The sequence below is a fragment of the Cervus canadensis genome, chromosome 18 (genome assembly GCF_019320065.1).
Source record: "Cervus canadensis isolate Bull #8, Minnesota chromosome 18, ASM1932006v1, whole genome shotgun sequence".
In the NCBI taxonomy this organism is placed as follows: Eukaryota; Metazoa; Chordata; class Mammalia; order Artiodactyla; family Cervidae; genus Cervus; species Cervus canadensis.
In genome coordinates, this window is record NC_057403.1 from 21,817,655 (window position 1) to 21,838,265 (window position 20,611).

Here is a 20,611-nt window from a genome sequence, read left to right on the forward strand (position 1 = left end):
GTTGGGATTGCCAGCGCGGCAGCGGTGAGCGTGGTGGCTGCGGGGGCGGGGCCTACTCAGTCCCAGCCGCAGGGTGGGAGGCGGGGCCAGAGCGGAGATTGACAAGGGGGCGTTCCGGGAAAACGTCTGCGTGGCGCCAGTTAGAGGCCGAGCCTGCGCAGTGAGAGGTAGGCGGGGCGGGGCAGAGGCTGGAAGGCTGGCCTCCCGCCTGGGTCGAGGGAGGAGGGGCCTGGAGGCCCGGGCTCGCCTGGGAGCTTGGATTCTTGGTATGGTTGGCGATTTGAGGAGTGTCTTGCAACTGACATGATTGGAAAAGTTTTTTTTTTTTTTAAACGTATGAAATGAAACCTCTACTTCAATCCTCCTAGTGCATACAGTCGGCAGTGTCAACAGGTTGGTGTGGACTTTAATTTTATGGACACGCGCGCGCGCGCACACGCACACACACACACACACACACACACGTCTTATGGGTAAAGATGCTTTTTTTTTTTTTTAAACTCCAGTTTTCCCATACGTAGTCTCGTCCCATCAGTATACGGAGTGACCTCATTCCTTAAACTGTAGCTAAGTATTCCCTTGTGTGAATAGAACACGCTTTGTTTAGCTGGTTCCCCTGATCACCTGGGAGAGGAGGTTGTGGTCTGAAGTAAAGGGAAGAGACCTAAATTCTGCACGTTAAAGAAGTGACAACTTTTCCTTCACTGGTTCTGCCTCACTCGGGAATGCAAAGTCCTCACTATGGCCCACACCGCCCAGAGTGACCTGGTCTCTGTTCCCTTTCAGCCCTTATCTTTCCTTCCTTTCTCATTCTTGCTCAGGCTACACCAGCACATTGGCCTCGCTGGTCTTCCTGGGTCCTGTCAAGGACATTTCTACCCCAGGAACTTTGCTTCTTTGGTTTCCTCTGCCTGGAACTCTTTTCCCCCAATCAATCCCCATGGCTGTCTCTGTTCAGTCCTGTTTCCGCTCAGAGGTGGACTTAGCATGGAGCCCCTGCCTGTCCACTCTATATAACAGACGCTGTCCTTTCTAGACTGGTCTCCCTGACCCTCTGTTCTTTTCCTTCATAGCTCTTCTCTCCTAACATATCTACTTGTGGGCATTTTTGGGTTTTGTGGGGTGGGGGTGGGGTTGCCTCCATGCCAAGTTGTCAGTTCCTTAAAGACTAGGATTTGTGTCCAGTTGGCAATAGACCCCATGGCACATAGTTGCAGCTCGCTTTTTGTTAAAAATGAATACACTGGAGAGCCTTTTGTGGGAGACAAGGGGAACAATCACTGTAACAACACTTAATGAGCACACACTACAGACTAAACTCTAACTAGATTAAGGTAAACATGTACACCCATGGCTGGTTCATGTTAATATATGGCAAAAACCCCTACAATATTGTATAGTAATTAGACTCCAATTAAAATAAGTAAATTTTTTTAAAAAGGTACAATTGGCTTTCTGTGTCCACAGATTCCACATACATGATTTAAACCAATCTCAGGTGGAAAAATTTGGGAAAAAAAAATAGTTCCAGAAAGTTCCAAAAAACAAAACTTAAATTTGGTGTGTGCCTCAGCAACTGTTTCCATAGCATTTCCATTATATTACATATTGTAGGTAAATCTGCAGATGATTTAAAATGTACAAGAGGATGTGCATAGTTTATATGCAAATACCCTATAGTTTTAAAACCCATCTGTTGCTATGCTGGGTCTTCACTGCTGCGCCTGGGCTTCCTCTAGATGCAGTGAGCAGGGGCCGCTCTCTAGTTGTGATACAGGGGCTTCTCATTGTGGGGGCTTCTCTTGTTGTGGAGCATGGACTCTAGAGCACGGACTCAGTAATTGTGACTCTCGGGCTCTAGAGTGCGGGCTCAGTAATTGTGGTACACGGGCTTGGTTGCCCCATGGCATGTGGAAACTTCCTGGACCTGGGATTGAACCCATGTCCCCTGCATTGGCAGGCGGATTCTTGACCATGGGGTTACCAGGGAAATCCACTCTGCAATTTTATATAAGGAACTTGAGAATCCCCAGAGTTTGGTATCCAAGGGAGTCTTGGAACCAATTGCCTGCAGGTACTGAGGGACAACTGTACTGTCTTTAGCCCCCAATCCATCTGCAAAAACTGGCTACATGTAACAGCCTTTAAAATAAATGAATAGGGAAGGAATGGGATGCTATACATTTTTTTTTTTAAGTTAAAGAATAGACTTGTGTGGAGAGAAGTAAGGGGTGACGGCAGGAGATGTAAGGGGTAAGGGCAAGAGGTGAAATGTGGGTGCCAGGAAGAGCAAATTGTTAGGGAGGGTCACAAGTGTGAAGAATGAAGCCCAAATAGCTTGGAGAGAGTCAGCTGTTCAACAGACATTGCTTGAGCACCATCTGTATGCCAAGAACCTCTCCCATCTCTTTCCCCCAAGGCCCTCCCCCACCCATCCCTCTCCCCCAGAGGGCCCCTGAGGAGGCACGGCATTTCCAGGGAACGCTTACAAGGTACTGAACTAAACGAACGTTCTGGGTGAGAAATACAGATTATTTGAAAATACACATCATTAATCTGAGTTGGAGGAATTTCAGAGGGGACTGAAAAAAGAGCAAGACTCTTGGTGGGGGTTGGGGGCTAGAGAGCAGGGCTGGCAGGTTGCTTGGCAGGGAGCCGCGTGAGCAGAGGAGGCGGGGGACACCCCGACTTCTTAAGTCCAGATGGCCTGGTTCGCCAGGAGGGACCAGAAATTTATGTAGTTCAAATAGGAAAGGAGACCTGGGGGAAGAAAGAGAGCAGAGAGGGTGAGGCGCAGAGTTCACCAGCCCAAGCCTGATGCCAGTCGCTTCTCCAAGCCCACCTACGCTCCCTATCATGTCCCCAGACTCAGGTCTAAACCCAAACTCAGCCCCATACCCCTACGTGGTCCCCAACCCACTCCCAAATCCAAACCCCAACCCCGCCCCTACAACCCAACCCCATCTCCCTCCTCAGTCCAGTCTTCCTTGTCCACAAGCTCACCCCGTCCCAAATCTATCCCACCCCGGTCCCCATCTGCATCCTGGAACCCATGCCCAAGCCCCGAACCCCAACCCCGCCCTGGGCCCGACCAATCATCACAAAGAAGAAGACTCCGGTCCATGCCAGGTAGAAGCTGCACCCCAGTTTGTAGGTCATGCCTTCCTGCAGGTATTCCCGGGCCTGCATCAGGTAGAACAGGATACCCAGGATCATGCTGGTCCCTGCGTGAGTACAGGTGTTAGGAGGCATGTGTGTCAGGACCCCTGCCCAGAGCTGCGTGGCTGCCAGGGTCTTGCTCCTTATTTTCCCACTTGCTTTCACCTCCATGAACCTCTGCTCACAGGCAGGAAAACAGGCTCCTGACAGTATCATGGTGGAGGACGTGGGTAAGGGCAAGGCTTGGCGCTTTAACCAGGCAATGGTCATGTCTAAAACCACAGGCTTTGGAGTTAGCAGACTGGAGCTCTTGTCTTGCTTCTGTATCCCCCACCTCAGGGCAGCCACTCCCATCTCTCTGAGCCTCATTTCCCTCATCTGTAAAATGGGAGTAGTCATAGGACCCATCTCCTTGGGCCGTCACAAGGAGTTATTGAGATTGGCACACAGTGGGTCCTCAAAAACTGAGATTATCGTTGCTCTATTGGGTCTTTAATTTGGGGCTTCTGAAGCAGTGGACAAGAAACTTAGTCATTATGGATATTTTAATTTTATTTTGAAATGACATGAATGTAATTTGAACTTCCCCTGGTGGCCCAGTGGTTAAGAATCCGCCTGCCAATCCAGGGGGCATGGGTTTGATCTCTGCTCCAGGAAGATCCCACATGCTGTGGGGCAATTAAGCCCGTGTGCCTCAACTACTGAAGACTGCTCGCCCTAGAGCCTATGCTAAGAAGCCACCGCCAGGAGAGGCCCGTGCAGTCAATGAAGAGTAGCACCCACTCACTGCAACCAGAGAAAGCCCATGTGCGGCAGCAAAGACCCACCAAGGTCAACAATAAATAAATCTTTAAAAAAAAAAGACAATTTGTGAAAAGGAAAAGATTCTTTCCCCCCCCCTCCTGTAGTGGAGAACAGGGTAATTTTTATGGTTTTGAAAAATAATGTAGGAGATAAGTGCTTTCCATCTAATTAAAAGGTGGAATGGGTAAAAAAAAAAATGTATATATATATATATATACATTTTTTTTTTTTTTTCTGGCTGCATCCAGTGGCACAAGGGATCTCAGTTCCCCAGTGAGGGATCAGAACCCATTCTTCCTGCACTGAAAGCGTGGAGTCTTAACCACTGGACAGCTGGGGAAGTCCCCGATGTGATTTTTCTTCGGCGAAATGTCCTATTTTAGATGACATAAAGCAGAGATGTTTTCTACACTTGTCCCTTAAACAATCAGGAAAAGTTACTGGACAAACTGGATAAAATACCTTTTACTAACAAGAAAACAGGAAGCTGGGTGTTCTCTCTTCTTGGCCTTACTATCACTCTCCAAAAATGTTCTATTGATGCAACAGACTGTTGTAGTCAATTTTTACAGGAGACAGGAACACAATATCCTTCATTTCCAAATTAAAGCCACCCTCCTCCACCCCGTCCCCTCCCCACCCCCACACTGCTTTTCGAAAAAGAGTGTAACTTGGCATGCAAATGGAAAACCAAACTATTCTAATCAGAATATCGATTTTGAGTTATTTGGAAAAGAGTGAGAGGACTATCATGCAAGGCTGTGTGCAAAGCTAAATAGCTACCATCATGTACGGACATTTTCTCATTCAGCCCTCCCTGTGTCTCCACGTGGCAGGAAATGTTACCCCCTTGCTACAGATGAGAAAAGTGTGGCTCAGAGACATGACCTAGCTTGAACAAAATCAGAGGTGGTGGTGGTGAGACAGGATCTGGGATGGACTTGAAACTGAACATGGGGTTGAGTATTGGGGCAGTGGATATTTGAGGGATGGACTCTGAGGTTTGGAGGGGGTAAGGTTGGGCTGGGGTTGGGAATGGGGATGGATTGGAGACGGGTGAGAAGATGGGGTCGGGAATGCATCGGGTTGAGTCTGAGAGCTAGAGTCACAGGTGACCAGGGTGTGGTGGTGGTTGAGGTTGAGGATGAAGAAGACGGAATCAGAGATGGATGGGGCTTGAGCTGGAGGTTGAGACTCATAGGGGACAGGGGTGGGTGGAATTTGGCATGAGTCTTGAGGAGGGTTAGGCATGGAGCTTTGGTGTCGAGGTTTGTAAAGGGGTCGGAGATGGTAAGGGGGATAGTTTGGAGGCTGGAAAGAAGGTAATGTTGGAGTGGGCGTGGGGATGGGAACGGACATCACACACGGCAATATGAATGAATTGGAGGTGTGCTGGTGGAGGCGGAAGGTGACGTGGAGGCTGGTGTCGGGGCCGGAGAAGTTGGGTTGGAAACTGATCACCTGTCCTGGGATGGGGTGGAGATGTGGAGGGAGACAGGCTTGGGGTGGGAGGTGCAGGGCGAGGATGGGGGTGGGACTGGAGCATGGTGGGGAGGGGCTGGGGTATCAGGACGGGCACTGGGTGCTCCTGACTTGGCTCCTCTGGGGGCGGGTCTCAGCACCGTGCCTGTGAGGGCAGTGATGATGACATTGGAGAAGTCCAGCAAGGGCACATTGGAGTTGGTGGAGAAGATGATGTTTATTAGAATGATGCAGAGGATGAAGTTGGTCACGCTGGCCACCAGGAGGAAGGCCCAGGCAAGGTCCAGCAAGTCTGGGGAAGGAAGAGAAGCAGGAACACCGGGACAGGCCCTCAGGCCCCGAATGTGGCAGGGAGAAGGTCTCCAGGGAGCCTAGGAGCATTGTTAAGCCCTCTCCCTTGAGAATTCTTTGTCTCCACCCCCCCACCCCATGTTATAAGAAAATTGAAACTGGGCTCTGGAGAAGGGAGGTTGAGGCAGATGCCTTCCACGTTGAGGTATGCACCTCCAGGTCAGTAAGGACAGGTTCTTGGGCAGTGACGGGCGGGTGGGCACTGAGGAGCCAGCTTGACGCCATATGGACAGATTCCTCAGGGATAGTAAGATGCTAAGGTCGTGAGAGCTGTGAGGATGGGTATCACGGAGGTGAGAATGAGCAAAGGACAGTGAGGATAGCTCTGAGGCAGTGAGGACCCTCCTGGGAAAAGGGTCCGCCATGGGGAGGGGGAGGACCAACCCAGGGCAGGGAGGACCAACCCAGGGGAGGCAGGAAGGCGGGGGTGTGTCCCCGGAACAAAGAGGAAAGAGGGGCCCCAGGAATAGTGAGCATAGGGCAGGCCTTACAAGCATTCTGGTCATACTCGTGCATGCAGGCCACATCCGGGCAGCGGACGAACAAGATGGTGTCAATGGAGATGGTCCGGAAGCCAGGGTCCCCAGGGGGTGCCAGGGGCACCTGGAAGTGGATCCAGGGCTGGCCCAGAGAGATGAGGCCGATGATGACTATGCTGGCCAGGCTCAGCAGGAGGTTCAGCTGGCGGCTGATCCTCTTGGCCTCATGCAGCAGCCACCAGCCCATGGGCAGCTGAGAGTGGCTGAGCCTATACTTGTCCAGACACCTGCAGTGGGCAGTCCACCACCAGGGTCAGCATCGGGTCCAGCCGGCCAGCCCAGCTGAGCCCCCCTGGCTTCCAGGTCCAACTGCCAGAATCCCGGCCAATCTGACGTTCAGACTCTCTCTTCCCTGTGTCCATTCTCCATGCCCTGTATCCCCCAGGTCCCCCCTCTAGGACCTGCTCACCCCCGGAACAGCTTCAAGGCTCCCTGGCCAGTTCCTAGCTTCCAGGAGCTGCCACCGCCCCTTCCAATCGCTGGGTGGAATCACAAGTCCAGGCTCTATGCCGTGCCCTACCCAGGGCCAGCCTTCATCCCTGCCACCCCTGAGTCCGACGTCTACTTCATATACTGACCATGCCTCCCTGGTCCCTGACTTTTGCCTGATAGCCCACCCCCTAGAACTCTGGACCCCAAACCCGCCCTGCTCCCTGCACCCCTGCCTCTCACCTGCCAGCACTGTTCTCAAAGGAGGCTGATGGTAAGTTCTGAGTGTTGTTTTCCAGGTTGGACTGGCTGATTTGGGAGCTGGTCGGAGAGTCTCTGATGGTCTCCTGGGAGACCTGGGAGGTCCAGACAATTGACTCGACACTTTTGATACTGGCCTCAGGACTGTGAGTAATTGAAAGGGGGACATCGACTCTGGCCCGCACTGGTGAAGTGGAGCTTTGAAGACTTAACTGGGGACTCTGGACACTAAGTTGGCTGTGGTAGGTCACTGATTTTATGTTGGTCAGAGGGGTGCGAGTAGTTAGCAGGGGGTTTTGGTTGCTGAAGAAGCGACTTTGGAAAACTGGGGGCGCGTCTCGGGTGTGGAACTGGCGGCTGTAGGTGACAGATGGTGGGTCTTGTATGCTGGCCTGGTGAGAGCCGATGACCGGTGTCGTGTCCTCAATACTGAGTCGCTGACTGTTGATGGATAGAGGGTCTTGGATACTGACCCGGCGCGTCGGGGTGCTGGACTGGGACTCTTGGATACTGACCCGGCGACTGTGGGCAATAGGCAGGGGCTCTTGGATACTGACCCGGCGCGTCGGGGTGCTGGACTGGGAGTCTTGGATACTGACCCGGCGACTGTGGGCAATAGGCAGGGGCTCTTGGATGCTGACCCGGCGAGTCGGGGTGCTGGACTGAGAGTCTTGGATACTGACCCGGCGAGTTGGGGTGCTGGACTGGGAGTCTTGATTACTGACCCGGCGACTGTGGACAGTAGGCAGGGGCTCTTGGATGCTGACCCGGCGACTGTAGAGAATAGGCAGGGGCTCTTGGATGCTGACCCGACGAGTCGGGGTGCTGGACTGGGAGTCTTGGACGCTGACCCGGCGACTGTGGATAATAGGCAGGGGCTCTTGGATACTGACCCGGCGAGTCTGGGGGGAGGGCTGAGAGTCTTGGTTACTGAGCCGGGACCTGAAGGTGCTGGACGCAAGGTTTTGGGTCTCACCTTGGGAGCTGCTGGGAGCAGCCGGGAGGGAACCCGGCTGAGCACTCTGTTCACCAGAATGGGACCTCTGGGCCATGTGGAGATGTGGGCCAAGGCCGGTGCCCGATGCACTCAACACCCTGCCAGCGGCCTCATCCTCCTGTGCCAACCATCACCATGTCCTCCTGGGAGCCCATTGGTCCCTCCTGGGCCTCTGGCTCTGTCCCTCAGGGTCTGAATCTCTCTGTCCCCACCCCTGTCAGTCGTGGCCTCTCTCTGTCCCCAGGCAGGCCTCGGAGCTTTAGTCTGGCCTGGCACTGGGGCTGGGGGGGAGGGGGGGCGTTCCATGACAGTTGGAGGGGTTCCAGGAGGTTGGGACATTGGCCATGGACTCATGTTCTACTCTAGCCCCATGTGAGAGATGTGGGGGCTCGGGCTGGGTCAGGGTGGGCTCAGGGTAGGGTCTGGGTGGGGTCAGGATTGGGTCAAGAAAGGGGTCATGGCTGGGTCAGAGAGGTGTCAGGACAGGGCAGGGTTAGGGGTAGAGAATTGGGATTGGTCAGGGTGAAGGCAGAGCAGGATCGCAGAGGGGCCAGGGTGGGGTCAGGGGGTAAGCAAGGGACCAGAGTGGGGTCAGGGCCAGACATGGTAGAGTCAGCGCTGGGTCATGGGCCACATCTGAGATCCATTCTTGCAGTTTCTGGAGGGCCTGAGATCCAAATCTCTAATTCCTTCCCCCTGCCTGTTCCCACCCTTCCCCTCTCCCCCAGGACCTTCTGCAAATCAATTTCATCCCTTTATTCACATCTCAAGTTCTACATCTTCTTGCTCTCTTTACTTCTCCTCTGCCTTTGTGTCTCCTAACCTTTCCCTGAATCTTGCAAAAGACTGGGTCTCTTCCCATAGCCCTTGGTGACTGTTGGGTGCACCACCTGTGTTCACTCTTATTCTTGCCTCTGCGGGGTCTTCATCACTGCACGAGGGCTTTCTCTAGTTACAGAAAGCGGGGGCTGCTCTCTAGTTGCAGTGTGCAGGCTTCTCATTGCAGTGGCGTCTCTTGCTGGGGAGCTCGGGCTCTCGGGGCATGGGCTTCGGTAATCGCAGCACATGGACTCCACCGTTGCGGCTCCCAGCTCTAGAGCACAGGCCCGGTGGTTGTGATGCACGGGCTTAGCTGCTCCGAGGCATGTGGGATCTTCCCGGATCATGGATCCAACGGGTGTCCCCTGCATCACAAGGCAAATTCTTCACCACTGGACCAGCAGGGACGCCCTGGTGATCACTCCTTGGACATCGTGGGTCTTGGCCTTGTGAGCACCCTTTGGAGCCCGTGTCACAGCTGTCCATGTCCTGGGTTGGGATCTGAGACAGGGATGAAGATAGGGGGATGATGTTGGGAGCTGAGATTTGGGGAAAGAGGGAACAGAAGATGAGGCTGGAGACTAAACAAGTAGATTTGGGTTTAGGATGGGTTGTAGGTGGGAGGTGACTTGCGCCGTCAGGGTCAGAAATGGGAATGGAGTTGTGTTTGGGGTTAGGACAGGGAGCGTCCTGGAGATGGATGGGGCTGTGGATGGTGCTGGGATGGGACAGGAAGCAGAGATGGGGATGCAGCTGGGATTGGGGTTTGGGCGGGGATGGAAGATGGCTGTGGGTGGAGGGGAGCTGAGTACAGGGTAACAGGCAAGGTGAGGGTGGCGGGCTGGCGGGGGGGATGCGGTCGTGTTCGAAGGTGGAAACTAGAATGTAACAGAGTGATGCAGGCTGAGCCAGGCCCCGGGAACTCTGTTCTTCCCCAGTGGAACCGGTCTCTTCATGGGAAGAGGACCGCAAGTTCGTCCTGCGAGCTTGGTGTCTCGTATTCATCGTCCTGGCAACCATGATGCTGCTCAGCGTGTTGGACGGGCGTATGGCCTACCTGTACGGCTCCTACACTGGCTACGTGGGCTTCTGGACCAACTGCAGGAAACACGTGTGTGCTGACCTGCACCAAGTCACGGGTCAGTGGGAGATGGGGCAGAAGTGGGGCGCTTGTGGGGTGGTGGTCTTAGAGATGATCAAGGGAGAGCACCTCTGGGGGAACCTCTTTGGGTGTTCTTGGTTGCCAGGGAAATCTTTAGGATTCTAGAGGGGCTCTCTGCAAATTCTCTGAAGGCCTTGGGAGGGAGCTTCCTGGAGTTGTATGCAGCTTATGAGGTGATGGGAGTGGCCTTGTGCTCGGGAAGAAGAGTGCTACACTTGGCCAAACCCCAATCTGCTTCATGATTAGGTGGCTAAAGACACCATCATTCTCTCTCCCACTCTTTTTATTTATTTAATTTAATTTATTTATTTAAGAAAGAAAGCAAGAGGCTTCTAGTTCCTTCAGGAATTTTTTTAAATAACAATTTGTCTTTGGCTGTGCTGGGTCTTCACTGCTGTGTGGGCTTTTCTCTAGTTGCGGTGCATGGGCTTCCCACTGCGGGGGCACCTCTCGTTGCAGGGCACAGGCTCCAGGGCGTGTGGGCTTCCGTAGTTGCAGCTCCTGGACTCGAGAGCACAGGCTCAGTAGTTGTGGTACACAGGCTTAGTTGCCCCGAGGCATGTGGAAGTCGTCCCGGACCAGGGATTGAACCTGTGTCTCCTGCATTTGGCAGGTGGATTCTTTACTGCTGAGCCACCAGGGAAGCCCATAAACATTTTTCTTCCTTATAGGTCTCTGCTTTTCCAGTGCTTTTGAGCGTTACCACAGAGTCAGCCCAGACCCTGGAGCCAGAGCACCTGAGCTTGAACCCTGGCTCAGCTCCTTGGTGGCTGAGTGATCTTGGGCATATTTCTTTACCCTTGTGTGGCTTGGCTTCCTCATTTCTATAATGCCAGTGATATTGTACCTATTTGTGGGCTGTTTGAGGAATGCGTGAGTTAAAATACACAAAAGAATTAGAATAGCACCTGGCGCATATTACAGTAAGTGTTTCATCCAGGTTTCTTATTATCATAAGGATTTTGCTCCATCTACCTTCATTTCAGATCGCAAATAAGTGCTCATAGAACTTTGAGAACATTGTGTAGTATTAATCTTACTTCCTTGGGATGTCTCCTTCTCTTATACCTCTCAAACTCAAGCTCGTTTCAAGTTACAGAAAAGTCCACAGGCATAAATTGTTCGGGTTCAGGTACTGCTGGATCCGGGTGCTCAAAAGGTGTCTCTTGCCATCTCTCCTTGAAGGCTTCCTGTGTGTTGGGCCCTCAGGCAAGCTGTGCTGTATAGTGGCAGAGGGGCTGTCCGCAGCTTCTGGGGTCCCATTTTGTTTTTCCTGTAAACAACCATGGAGAAAAGAAAGTAAGTTGTCCACAGAAGTGGCCCTCACATGAGGGTCTCAGGATTAGCTCCGGTGGGACCAGATTTACTACTGTGAGATTTCTCACTTCTCCCTGAACCATTTTGTTGTGGTTAGGATGATGTCATTCTGTGGTTGGCTGGATTCCATGAGGCTGGATCTAAGTCTCAGGCAGCTCCAAGCTCATAATCCTCTTGATTAGAGAAGAAAGAGCTGGTACCTGACAGTTTCAGTTAGAAAAAGTCCCAGGGAAGAGTTTGATTGGTTGGCCTCGGTTCATGTGCCCATGTTTGAGCCAATCACCACTGCCTTAAGTCACTGGGGCACCGGTGATTGAGTCAGCCTGAGTCACATGACTACTTCTGTGATCCCAGAGGGCAGAATATGTCTGTGATCCCAGAGGGCAGAGTATGTTGTCAACCAGGATTATGTGATTGATCCCGAGAGCACTACTTCTATTTTGTATATGCATGTGGTTTGCCAGTAACAAAGCAGATGGAGTTTTAGCTCATTTGGATGAAACAGTCTTGCACTGTTCAAAAGTAGTTAACGTAGGAAAGGGCTAAAAGGAAGATATGTAATTCTCAGAAGGGGCTGAAACTCTTGTCATGCTGAAATGAAAACTGGATAAATATCAATTTCAAACTGAGTGTGTGATTATGTCTTTTAGGTACTTTTTTAGAGTTTTTGGAAGTTTTCTTGTGTGTATATCTGTGTGTGTGCTCTGGGGGATGTCTGGGGGGTTATTAGGAGAATGTCTGCGAGGGGCTCTAGGGTGTGAGTGGGGGTGACCTTGGTATATCTGGGGAGGCCTAGGGGAGTGAATGGGGTCATTAGGGAACCTTGGGATATGAGTGGGAGAGAAGTAGGGTGACTTTACAGATGATGAAAGTGGCTGAGTTGTTCTGGGTAACTTGAGGGTGCTACTGGGGGTGTAAGATTGGTATTGAGGGTATAAATGTGATCTGCTGTGGGAAATCTTTTGGGAGTACGAGCAGAGTAACTTTGGGGGTGTCTGTGGGGTTAATTCTAGAAATACAAGAGATGATTCTGTGGGCTGAACTTGAGGATGTGGGTGGGGGTGAATCAGGGATCATCTGTGGGGTGACCTTAGAGGTATGTGTGGAGTTGATTATGAGAGTGACTGGGGTTGACTTTGGGGTAAGAGGGGGGTGATTTGGGACAACTTTGAGGGTACAAGTGGGGATAACTTGTTTTAAAATTGAGGTATAGTTTATTTACAACATTATATAAATTTCAGGTGTACAACACAGCGATTCACACTTTTTAAAGAAAGGGGATGATTTTGGGTTGACTTTATGGGTACATGGACTTTGTGAAAGTGGGAATCATTTTGGAGTTTCTAGGAGGTAACTTTGGTGATGGCATTGGGGGCAATATTGAGGATGTCTGTAGCTAAACTTCAGGGGTGTCTGTTGGGGAAGACTTTGGAGGGTGACTTTGGAGAGTATCTAGGGGTGAATCTGGGGCATTACCTCCTTTCCCCCCAGTTCTCATCCACATGAGCATGGGCTTCATGATCCTGGCCATGATCCTGTCTCTAGTCCTCCTCTTGGCTATGGGCTTCTCCTTCCGGCCAGCGCTCCGCCGTCTTAACAAGACTGACCTCGTCTTCAGTACCCTCAGCGCCTTCACTGGTAAGTGTCGCCCTGGGAAAAGGCTTCGGGGAGGGGTGTCCCAGAATTTCTGTCCTGCTGGGTCTCTTTTAATGTCTCTTGAGCTGTGCCCCTCACCCCCACAGCTCTTGCTGTAGGTTTCTTAGTTCTAACTGCTATATCCCTCACTCTCTTCCTGTTTCCCTGCTCCTGGTATCTTTCTGTCGTGTATGTGCGCGCGCGGACACGCTTGTCACGCAGGGTGGGAGAGGATGTCTCTGGCTCGCTTCTCTTTCTGGAGGTCTCTGGGTCCCTGTCCAGCCTCGTGTCCATCTCTGGCCCCATCTCAGTGCAGGGCTCCTGATTCTCCTCAGCCTGACGCTCTTTATAGCCAACTGCGAGATGCTCCAACCCAGGCCACACATATCCTACCTGGTGACCACCTACCTGAGCTGGGGTGCCGGCGCCTTGATGCTGTGGGCCGGTGAGGGCGGGGTCTCGGCGGGGCAGGGGGTGGGGCCTGGGGCGAGCGTAGCAGGCAGGGCCTTGGACCGGATTGGGGTGGACCCCACGGGAGGTCAGCCTACAGGGACGGGCCGGGGCCTAGGGGGCCATCTAGCACCCCCACTCCCGCCCCCAGGAATCCTGAGCTACTTAAACTACATGGGCATGTGGGGCAAAGGGACGCCCTCCATGGAACGGCGGATGAGCTACCGCCGGTGGGCCTCGCTGCAGAGCACCTGGAAGTCCATATCCGAACCGTCGTCGGATGCAGGGTCCAAGCACACCGAAGACCTGTCTGTTTAAGAGCCTGCCCCCCCCCCCCCCCCCCGTCCCGCCCCTCCAGCCCCGTCCAAGGCTCTCGAAGCCAACTGCACCCGAGCTGCTCAGGACGCTGACGCATAACTGCCGCCAGGTGCCGGACCACCCCTTATACCTTGGCCTTCCGGCCCAGCGAGTCTCTCCCTGCCCCCACCCCGGAAGTCCGACGCCGGCCCCTCGCTTTCGGCGCCCGGCCCGAGCGGTGTGGCCCCGCCCCCGAGTCTGGCGAGGCCCCGCCCCCGGGTGTCCAGCTCTCACTGGCTGTGGCCCGAAGCCTCACTCCATTATAGGCATTCCTACCCCTCCGAGGGCCAGCACCGGCCCAGAACGTCCAGTCTGGCCCCCCGGACCAACATGACACTGCCCAGCGTTGTATGTCGCCCAGCTCCTCGGCGGAACAGGCCCTACCCCGGGGGGGCGTGGCTTGCAATTACATTTCCACCCTCCTTCACGTTCCTGGCTTTCCCAGCCACCAATAAAACGTGGGTTCCTTTTCTCAGAGTCCGAGCCTCCGTTTCCTGCTCTCCCTCCAAGGAAGAGTGGGGCTCAGAGTCCTTGCCTTGCCCTTTGGGGTCTGAGCTTTTCTGTCTACACCGGCCTCTGACCCTTCCTTTCCCCGCTGTTCATAACTGCATATCTCCCGCCAAGAGTCCGGAAGGGCTGGGGAGGCTCTAGTCCGGGCCGGATGGGCCGCGAGTTCCCAGGTGTCCAGCGTCTGGAAATCTCGAACGACACCAGGACTTGATGCGAGTTTGATGCATATTCGATTTTACTGGGGGTAAGGGACAGGGCGGGGGCATTCAGGGGTTGTCAGTCATGGTCTTATTGATCCAATCCAGATACAAAATCACTTTGGTGTAGACGGAGGGCTTATTGGGAGAGCCACACGGGATGTGGCCCCATGACGTGATTCCTTGCAACATACCCTCGCAGATCAGCGGGCCCCCTGAGTCACCCTACGGCACAAAGAGGGAGGGGAGAGTGTGAGAGAGGTTAGGAAAGGCTTGAGGGTTTTGCCTGGTGAGCTCTAGCCCTTGGACGCGAGTGCAGAGATCCAGACAGTAACTCCCCATGTCTGGAGAAAGAGACAGCTGTCTCCAGAGCCCACTCCCTGAAGAACATCAGCGCGGATTCCAACAGAGGGGACAGTGGCTCAAGTCCTGCCGATGGCGAGGGGCCCTCAGAGTCCAGTGTCTACCCCGGGGGGCAGGATTCAGGAGCAAGATGGTCCCGGCAGGCGGGTCAGTGCGGAGAAGGAGCAGGACGCTACAGGACCCGCCCACCCTCAAGCTCACCTCTGAGGCTTTCTCTGACTGGACCAGAAATATGTGTCAGAGGGAGGAATGCGTGAACTCTGATGTGTGTGGAAGTTGGGGATACAGGAAGGAAAGGGGGCAACGAGCTACAGCTGCGAAGCGATGGAGACGGATGTCTGCTTAGCTCTGAACCCCAGCCCAGAATCTGAGCCCCCTCCTCCAGCACCTCAAGGCCCCGGGGTGGGGAGTGGGGGTCAGGCTGGCTCACCACGCAGGTATCCTTGCCGCCCTCTAGGTTTCCAGCACACAGCATGCTCTCTGTCACCTCCTGGGGGTGGGCTGCGGCACACTTCTCATTGGGCAGGAGGGTGAGGTCCACACACTGGAGGTCGTCTGGGTAAGAGACTACGGGCCAGGGAGAGATGCGGCTGCGGCCAGACCCCATGCCCTCAGCCCTGCTCCCTCAGACTCTGAAGGCCAGGTCCCCAGCCCCCGCCTCCCACACACCCCGTGCACCGTCTGGACCCCGGCGTACACTCATCCGGCTTGATGCTGCCCCAGCCGGAGGCGAGGCAGGTGGCCCCCAGTTGGGGCTCCTCGGTGGGCAGGCCGAGGACCTGCACGTCCTCGGTGAGCTGGAGGGGCTCCTGCAGACGGAGCAGCATGAGGTCGTGGCTGTAGTCCTCCCCTGGCTGGCGGGTGTGGTTCTCCAGGAGGCTTAGGTTGAATCCGGGGTTTGGGAAGTCCTCACTGACAACGGCGAACTGGGCCGTGTCTTCGTCCTCAAACAGGTTGTGGCGACCCAGCCAGACCTGGTAATTGCTGGAGGAAGGAGAGGATGGAGACCTTGAGAATGGAGGTGGGAGTGGGGGGGGGGGGCAGGAAGGGCTTCCCTGTGGCTCAGACGGTAAAAGAACCTGCCTGCAATGCGGGAGACCCGAGTTCGACCCCTAGGTCGGGAAGATCCCCTGGAGAAGGGAATGGCCACCCACTCCAGTCTTCTTGCCTGGAGAATTCCATGGACAGAGGAGCCTGGCGGGCTACAGTCCCTGGGATCACAAAGAGTCGGACAGGACTGACAAGCAAGCAATGGGGGAGGAAAGGGAGATGGAGCCGGAGAGCATGAGGAGGGGTCCAAAGAGAAACAGGAAAGGGGAGGGGGCACAGGAGAGAGAGACAGGAAAGATACAATCACAGAAAACAGAGAAGAGTGAGTGCAAAAATAAGAGAATGTGACAATGTCACAGACAGAGACAAAGAAACGGAGTGAAAAAGAGCTTGGAACAGCAGAGGGGATGGGAAGACGGGGGAGAGACAGTGAGAGAGGCAGAGCACACAGGAGATAAGGAAGGGACTGAGACGGAAATAGACTAAAAAAAAGAGGAAGGGAGGGCAAGGACGGAAGGAGCAAGAAGAGCGGAAACGGGGCCACCGGAGGAGGGAGGAAGAGAGAATGAGCAACAGAGGCTGGGGAGGCGAGGCGGGGAGAGTTTGACAGAGAAAAGGGAGGGAGGGAGGGAGGGAGGGAGGGGGGGAGGGGGAGGGGCGGGGCCTGGGACCAGCTCAGCTGCCGCGGAGGCTCCCGGGCTGGATCCCCAGCGGGCAGGTGGCCTGGCCCCCGGCCCAAGGTCGCGTCCCCTTCCTGCCCCAGCTCCCTCCCTCCCTCTTCTTTCTCCTTTCTTCCACTGCCCCCGCCTCCCCAGCTCCAGCTGACACCAGCCCTGCTCTGTGTCCTCTTAGAGCTACCCCTCAATACACAGATGGGGACAGTCTCATCCGTTTCTTTGGGGAGGAGGCGTGCTCAGTAGTGATGGAAGAGGGACTGAGAGAGAGAGAGAGACAGACAGACAGACAGACACAGAGACAGAGAGACAGAGACAGAGAGAGAGAGACAGACAGACACAGAGACAGAGACAGACAGACAGAGACAGAGAGAGACAGAGAGATGGAGGGTGAGACATAGGTGATAAAGATGGTAGCAGAGACCTTGAGATGGACAGAGACAGGGAGAGAGACAGAGATATGGAGACAGAAGAGAGAGGGAGATAGACATAAATCGTCGTCACAGACACACAGAACCATGAGAGACTGACAGGACAGAGGGAGCCGTAGAAAGACAGAGGGACAGTTAGGAGGACTGATGCAAGAGGCCCAGGCAGCCGTGGAGCAGGCTTCCCTGGGGTCATCCAGTCCCAGCCCTGCCTCTCTCGCCTTGTGGCCCTGGACCACAACCGCCTCCCACCCCCATCTCTGCCTGAGGTCTCCAGGCTCCCCTGAGGTTATCCGAGGGGACAGTGCCTGCGTGGGTGTGTTAGTTGCTCAGTCATGTCCGACCCTTTGTGACCTCAAGGACTGTAGCCCGCCAGGCTCCTCTGTCCATGGGATTCTCCAGGAAGGAATACTGGAGCGGTTGCCATTCCCTTCTCCAGGGGATCTTCCCGACCCAGGGATCGAACCCAGGTCTCTGGCATTGCGGGCAGACTCTTTCCCGTCTGAGCCACCAGGGAAGCCCGCCCAAGGGTCAGTGCTGGCTGCTTAATCCTGTGTGCACGGGGCCCCCTGCAGACCCCCTGCCCCTACTCACTTGCTCCTGCAGTGAGCGGCTGTGAGCACCCACTGGGGGGCCACCAGGACGCCCCCGCACTGGAAGGTGCTGAAGTGGTATATAGCCACCTGCCAGGGCTGGGAATGCTTCTCACACTCCTGGCCTCCGACGATCCGGGGATGAATGCGGAGCGCAGCGCCTGTGGAGGGGGTGCGCCGGGTCATGTGGGGAGGGGGGCAACGCAGTGGGGCGAAGGGCCCCAGCTGTGGGATTGCAGGGTCGTGGGGGTGCCCGACCAGACCTGGTGGGGGGTCTGAGGACATGGGCCAGGGGCCGTGCGAAGGGCCTGGAATTCTGGGGGCCATCCCTGGGGTAGTGGGGTGGTGTTGGCCGTGATCCTGGGAGTGGAGACTGCAGAGCACAGAGCTGACCCCGGGGATTAGGGAGGGAACGACAAGACAGCATGTGCAGCAGGCATCTGGTGTGGGGTCGGGTGGCCTGGCTTCTTGGATTGGAGGACGGGAGGCTCTGGGCTCTGGGAGGGGAAACTGAGGATTAAAGGCCCCAGGAGGCTGGGTCCCCGAGGCTGCGGGGGAAGGGTTCGGAGGATGGAAGGGCTCCCAGGCTGATGAAATTGTTAGGGCAAGGGCTGACTGTCTGGGCTCTGGAAAGAACACATATTTGCGGATTCGGGTTAGAAGGGCCAAGAAAAGCATCAGGGGGATCTGGGGACTCCTGGATTGGGGCTGGGGGATTTGGGAGAGTTTGGGGTTCCGGATCAAAGGTTGAATGAAAGGATTAGGCTGGGAAAGGAGTCCCATGAGGGTCAGAGTCCTGCAATCCAGGAATGGCAGTCTAAGAGGAGTTAGGGCTCTGGAACCAGGTTGGGGTCAGATTGGGAGGGAACTCGGGAGGAGGGAAGGTGGAATGACGGTCATTCTGGATTCAGGTGGTTCTCATGGGGATGGGGCTCATGGTCTGAGGACCTGGGGTTCTCCTGGGGGCAGGGCCAGAATAGAAATGAAGGAGAAGGCATGCCACGGGCCAAGTGGCTGTGGGGACACAGAACTCACTTGATGGGGGAGGTTTTAGAATCAGATGTTGAGGTATCTTAGGACAGGACAGCTGGGCTGGGAAGCTGTGTGTTGGGATCTTGAAGAGGTGGCAGGGGGTCCCAGAAAACCAGAGCTGGCTGGGAGGAGTTCAGCTGGAGAAGAGCTGGCACGTGGGGGAGGATGGGAATTCCACATGGAAAGGGGTATGTGGTTGTGGGTTCCAGATATTTTTCCTCGTGGGGAGAAGGCTAGAGGTGTGGGATGGAGGTTCTGGAACAAAGAGGGGAGGAAGAGACACTTCCAAAACCCCCCACACCAGATGGGAGGCCCACCTGGTCACAGACCAGACAGTCTGTTTTCAAAGAAGCATCGATGTCTAGTTGGAATTCGGGGATCTTGAGGGGCTTAGGGGGCATCAGGTGGCAAGACTGGAGGAGCCAGTTGAGAGCTGGATGGGGAGAATCGCCAGGGTGTGGTAGGACTTGGGGATTCAAGAGCCAGACCATCTGGCCATAGAGAACTAGGGATAGGAGCGGGGGCTTGGGGTCCCAGTGTCCGATGGGATTGGGGGTGCTCCTTGGAAGAGATAGACAGACATGGATGGGGGTCCATCCCATAAAGCGGACGGGGGCAGGGATCTGAGTGGGGAAGAGGAGGAAACCCTGCTTGTTTCCTAGGAGGGAGGAAGGACCTAGTGGGAGCAAGGTGGAAGGAGTGACAGGCTGGATTTTAGGGTGCAGCTGGGATAGATAAGAAAGAGCCTGGTATCCTGGTCTGGACTGGACGGGGTTGGAGGGGTGAAGGCTGAGGTGCCAGGTGGGAGGGGAAGGAGTTATGGAGCGGGGATGTGGGGGGACAGCTGGAGAATCAGGGCCCATCCCCACCCTCCCCCATCTTTCCCACTGTCTCACCGGTCCCTGCCAGGGACAGGGCAAGGCACAGAGCTGGGAACCACATGGTGTCCAGGGGCAGGCAGGTGGTGAGCTTGGAGCTGGAGAGCCTCCCCGAAGGAGCCTTTTAAAGCCCTCCTCCCCCCTCCCCAGGGCCCCACCCCTGCCCTGCTGGCACCCAGATGCTAGCTCAGGCCCTGCCCCTGCTTCCTGGGGGCTGGACAACCGTCTCCCACCCCGAGGGCTGTGGAACGGACGGGACACTGAGCACCTGTTCTTCTGCAGGCCCTCAATCACGCTGGAAGCATTCCTGCGGCCAGAAGCCAGATGGGGCAGGGCCTGGAGCTTGCTCGTGGGGCCAGAGCCGGTGAGCAGAGGGGGAGAGGGGTGAGTGGGAGCAGGAACAGGATGGTGGAGGAACCACTGTCCTCCAATACCAAGCCCCAGATACCTTGGCCCCACGTAAGGCTATGTACCCCCAAGACCCAATGCACCCTCAAACACCAGCAGTGGGGTTCTGATTCCTTTCTCCCCAAACCTCTTGGAACCAAAGACGCCAATTTCTCAGCTTCCAGCACCTCCTGAAATGTAAGCCTGGGCTTTCAGAATGCCCTGACTCTTGCATTCCCAGGTTTGGAACCCAGGTCCCTAAATCTACTGTTCCTTTCATAATAAAGTCTTAGGTACCCCTCACCAAATCCTGGCATCTCCAGATGCAGAAATATGAAATTTCAATGGTTTCCAGAGTGAATTTCCCAGCATCTCAAAATCTAATATCACCCCCCCCCCCCCCGACAATGGGAAGGTTCCATTATCCACCTCCTCCTTGTTTCCCAAGTCTGGATGCTTGAAGTCATGTCCTTCAAAGTCCCAGAGATCCTGGAATACCTGCCTTCCAGGATCAAGAGATCTCCACAAATTCCAACCCACCCTCCCCTCCATAAAATATTTAGGTCTCAGGAGGCAGGTTCATGTGCTTCAACATTCGGTGACCTTGGGGAAAAAATCACATTTTTGGGGGTCAGGAACTAGATTCAAAGCAGCTCACGGGGGCCCAACCTCTGCTGCATGTCGGGAACCTGCCTACAGAAAGGAGCATCTTTGCCTTTTTGCCATGGCTACCAGTG

The 20,611-nt window shown here is 54.8% G+C and overlaps 2 protein-coding genes across 3 annotated transcripts; one reads left to right on the forward strand and one right to left on the reverse strand.

Annotated features, from left to right (window-relative positions):
- Nucleotides 1–45: 45 nt before the first annotated feature.
- On the forward strand, nucleotides 46–14,472 carry LOC122421577 (transmembrane protein 202-like). Its single transcript, XM_043437713.1, has 4 exons — nucleotides 46–167; nucleotides 12,812–12,958; nucleotides 13,272–13,400; nucleotides 13,557–14,472. The coding sequence occupies exons 2-4, from the start codon at nucleotides 12,823–12,825 to the stop codon at nucleotides 13,721–13,723; spliced, it is 432 nt and encodes a 143-aa protein (XP_043293648.1). The 5' UTR covers nucleotides 46–167; nucleotides 12,812–12,822; the 3' UTR covers nucleotides 13,724–14,472.
- A 20-nt stretch (nucleotides 14,473–14,492) lies between these two features.
- Nucleotides 14,493–19,633, reverse strand: KLK1 (kallikrein 1). Of its 2 annotated transcripts, XM_043437710.1 has the most exons (5): nucleotides 19,506–19,633; nucleotides 17,579–17,738; nucleotides 15,530–15,816; nucleotides 15,263–15,399; nucleotides 14,493–14,694 (listed from the first exon to the last, which is right to left on the reverse strand). In XM_043437710.1, the coding sequence occupies exons 1-5, from the start codon at nucleotides 19,549–19,551 to the stop codon at nucleotides 14,539–14,541; spliced, it is 786 nt and encodes a 261-aa protein (XP_043293645.1). In that variant the 5' UTR covers nucleotides 19,552–19,633; the 3' UTR covers nucleotides 14,493–14,538. The 2 variants fall into 2 exon arrangements, with proteins under 2 accessions (XP_043293645.1, XP_043293647.1); XM_043437712.1 differs by lacking the exons at nucleotides 17,579–17,738; nucleotides 19,506–19,633 and adding an exon at nucleotides 16,001–16,501.
- Nucleotides 19,634–20,611: the final 978 nt, after the last annotated feature.

Coding starts and splice junctions, on each gene's coding strand:
- LOC122421577 (XM_043437713.1), top strand. CDS start 12,823: ATGAGCATGGGCTTCATGATCCTGGCCATGATCCTGTCTCTAGTCCTC. Junction 12,959..13,271: donor TACCCTCAGCGCCTTCACTG/GTAAGTGTCGCC, acceptor ATCTCAGTGCAG/GGCTCCTGATTCTCCTCAGC. Junction 13,401..13,556: donor CGCCTTGATGCTGTGGGCCG/GTGAGGGCGGGG, acceptor TCCCGCCCCCAG/GAATCCTGAGCTACTTAAAC.
- KLK1 (XM_043437710.1), bottom strand. CDS start 19,551: ATGTGGTTCCCAGCTCTGTGCCTTGCCCTGTCCCTGGCAGGGACCG. Junction 15,400..15,529: donor CAGCATCAAGCCGGATGAGT/GTACGCCGGGGT, acceptor CCTGGCCCGTAG/TCTCTTACCCAGACGACCTC. Junction 14,695..15,262: donor GCGGCAAGGATACCTGCGTG/GTGAGCCAGCCT, acceptor TTTGTGCCGTAG/GGTGACTCAGGGGGCCCGCT.